This window comes from Lactuca virosa, chromosome 5 (assembly GCF_052849685.1).
Source record: "Lactuca virosa cultivar CGN04683 chromosome 5, Lactuca_virosa_CGN04683_v6, whole genome shotgun sequence".
Taxonomy (NCBI): Eukaryota; Viridiplantae; Streptophyta; class Magnoliopsida; order Asterales; family Asteraceae; genus Lactuca; species Lactuca virosa.
This window is the reverse complement of record NC_136430.1, coordinates 410,925,400-410,928,285: the sequence shown is the minus strand read 5'-3', so window position 1 is coordinate 410,928,285 and position 2,886 is coordinate 410,925,400. Positions and strand designations below refer to the sequence as shown.

Sequence of the window (2,886 nt, the reverse complement as noted above, 5' to 3'; positions counted from 1 at the left end):
TCAGGCGAAGAACCCCTTCATTTTCTTTTTTGAATTTGAAGAAAAAAAATTCTCGATCATATTTTCTTCATTTTCTTTTTTAATTTGAAGAAAAAAATCTCATCATGTTTTATACAAACTAATGTTTCTTAGAATTAAAATATTAACACTTGAAAAACTAATTTTTAAAAAATAATTTTACAAAGTCATTAATACAAGGGTAAATGGCACAAAAAAAACACTCAGTTTACACAGAAATTCGAATTTGACATCGTGTTTTTTTTGTGTCAATTTTGACACTGTGTTATTAATTTTTTACTAAATGTAACCTTATGACCTCTTACAGTCGGTTAACCGGTTACCTGCCCCTAATACGTCTTCGTGGCATCGTCCATGTCACCCCCTTTCCCTTATTTAACATGTCATCCCCCTCATTTATCATCCTACGCAAAAAAAAGACAAAAAGTTTCTACCCTCATTAACTAGGCTTTCTACCCTCTGTAACTTCGAAGAAAGGTGAAAGCTTACGATGAGGAAACCACGACCTAAGATAAGGAGAGCACAACTATCCGATGAAATGGAAAAGGGACCATATTACGACTCTGATTTTGAAGAAAGTGAATTAGAGTCAGAATCGGAGAGCGAATCAGAAAGGGCATTTGTTATCGATGAAGAATTGGGTGACTATAATGCAAATGAACACACGACTTTTCCACAGTTGAAGGTACCTTTTGATGCCATTGTTTATGATTTCTGCAATGTTTATGTTTACAATAAGAGGGAAAATGTCGATGATGAAGTCATTAGAGAATAAGGTCATTCTGATAATGAAATTGAAGATGACGAGGATGAGGTTGATCAAAATCCAACCAAATTTAGTGTTCATGACCCTTCTGTTCATTGGAAGAAAATGAAACCACATTTAGGTGAAAATTATTCTAATCAAACTGAGTTAAGGTTCTGCCTGACTAACTATGCAGTTCACAATGGTTATCCAATTAAGGTGACCAAATCTTCTTGTATAAGGCTTCAAGCAAAATGTGGTTTAGACAATAAAGGCAACAGATGTACCTTCAAGCTGTGGGCATCCTGGATTAACAAAGAGAAATCATTTCAAATTAAGGGACTTACTAATAAGCATACTTGTGTTAGGGAGTACAAGCATGCCATATTGGTTAATCCTTACTGGATAGCCAAACAGTTCTTGAAAAAATTGTGTGTTAGACCAAAAATGAAAGCCAGGGAGATGAAAGAAGAAATTAAGAAGAAATTTTTATGCATTGTGTCTAAGGGACAATGGTATAGGGCTAAGAAGAAAGCACAAGAGATTTTAACTGGAAAGTTATCAGAGCATTATGCTCGTATATGGGAATATGGAGGAGAGATCATTAGATCAAACCCTGGTAGTACAGCAAAGGTTGGAGTTGATATCAAAGAAGATGGTAGCAATGTTTTTAAAAGATTCTATGTATGTTTTAAGGCTATAAAGGATGGGTGGATTAGGGGTTACAGGAGAGTCATTGGACTAGATGGTTGTTTTCTAAAAGGGCAATGCAAAGGGGAGTTACTCACTACAATAGGTAGGGATGGGAACTACCACGTATATCCAATAGCCTGGGTTGTGATTGATGTTGAAAACAAGGACAACTGGGAGTGGTTTATTAAGTTGCTTGTGGAAGACCTTGGCTTAGAGTTAGGTGAAGGGTTGACAATAATTTCTTATCAGCATAAGGTATGTTTACTCTTTTTTGTTTGTTTACTCTTTTATATATGGTTAGTCTTTTTTGTATTTTTACAGTTTTTTGTATGAATGTAGGGCTTAGTAGAGGCTGTAAAGGAGAAGTTACCATTAGTTGAGCATAGGCAGTGTGCCAGACATGTGTATGTTAACTTTAAAAAGGTGTACAATGGGATTGATTACAAGAGACATTTTTGGGCAGCTTCAATGTCAACCACAGAGTCATCTTTTCTTGAGACAATGGAGGAACTCAAAGAAATGCATGAGGGTACTTATGAATACCTCATGGAAAGGAACCCAGAGAGTTGGAGCAGAGCATTTTATAAGGAAGGTAGAGCATGTGAAGCAGTAGAAAATGGTTTGTTACATAAGTAAAGGGTAGTTTAGTCCACTAGCAACATATAGCAATTGTTTCATAAGGTATAGTGTTTATGGTCTATCATTTTTATCTTTTATAATCCCAATTATTTCATAAGGTAAGGGTATTTAGGTCCTTTCTTTTTTGGTCACTGGTTTGTTACATAAGTAAAAGGTAGTTTGGTCCACTAGCATCAGACTTCCAATTCACAATCACAAACATATACACTTCACCATATATATCAAAATTGGTCAACATTGGAACATACAAACTTCAAGGTAGTACATCAATACATACAGACACAAAAATGGTCAACATTGGACCTTAATCGACATTAATTCATACTTAAAGACCCACCACAACCTCTTCCTACTTAACCCTTGTACACCATCCACATCAAAATCCCTACCATGACTACTAAAATAACAATCAAACCAATCACAACCCTAACAAGATTCATCAAACTTATTTCACCATGATGAGGGTTCCCTTTTCCCTGTCCAGTGGTTTTTTTCTTCTTTGCCATAACTTCAAATAGAAGTTCCTTGTACCATGGACTTACTTCACCGTCATACCATTCAAAGTAGCCACAGTCTTCAAATTCATCGGGCCAGTACCTGCATCCAAAGTATCTTCTTCCAGGATTCTTCTCACTCGGTGATATCTTCAAGGGGGCAATTACTACACAATAGCACGTCCTAGAGGGACCATTGTTTGACTTGTTTACCCCACTCGTTGATCCAGCTGATCGAGATGAAGACACCATTGCACAATCCTCGTGAATAACTGAGATGAAAAAGTGAAGAAAAAG

At 36.2% G+C, this 2,886-nt stretch overlaps 1 protein-coding gene across 1 annotated transcript; it reads left to right on the top strand.

Annotated features, from left to right (window-relative positions):
- Window positions 1-889: 889 nt before the first annotated feature.
- Window positions 890-2,092, top strand: LOC145113976 (uncharacterized). The gene is made up of 2 exons (XM_079050003.1): window positions 890-1,711; window positions 1,796-2,092. The coding sequence occupies exons 1-2, from the start codon at window positions 890-892 to the stop codon at window positions 2,090-2,092; spliced, it is 1,119 nt and encodes a 372-aa protein (XP_078906129.1).
- Window positions 2,093-2,886: the final 794 nt, after the last annotated feature.

What these genes read in the sequence shown, in the direction of transcription:
- LOC145113976 (XM_079050003.1), top strand. Translation starts at nt 890, where the DNA reads ATGAAACCACATTTAGGTGAAAATTATTCTAATCAAACTGAGTTAAGG. An exon ending in TAATTTCTTATCAGCATAAG is followed by an intron (nt 1,712 to 1,795) that starts GTATGTTTACTC and finishes GTATGAATGTAG; the next exon opens with GGCTTAGTAGAGGCTGTAAA.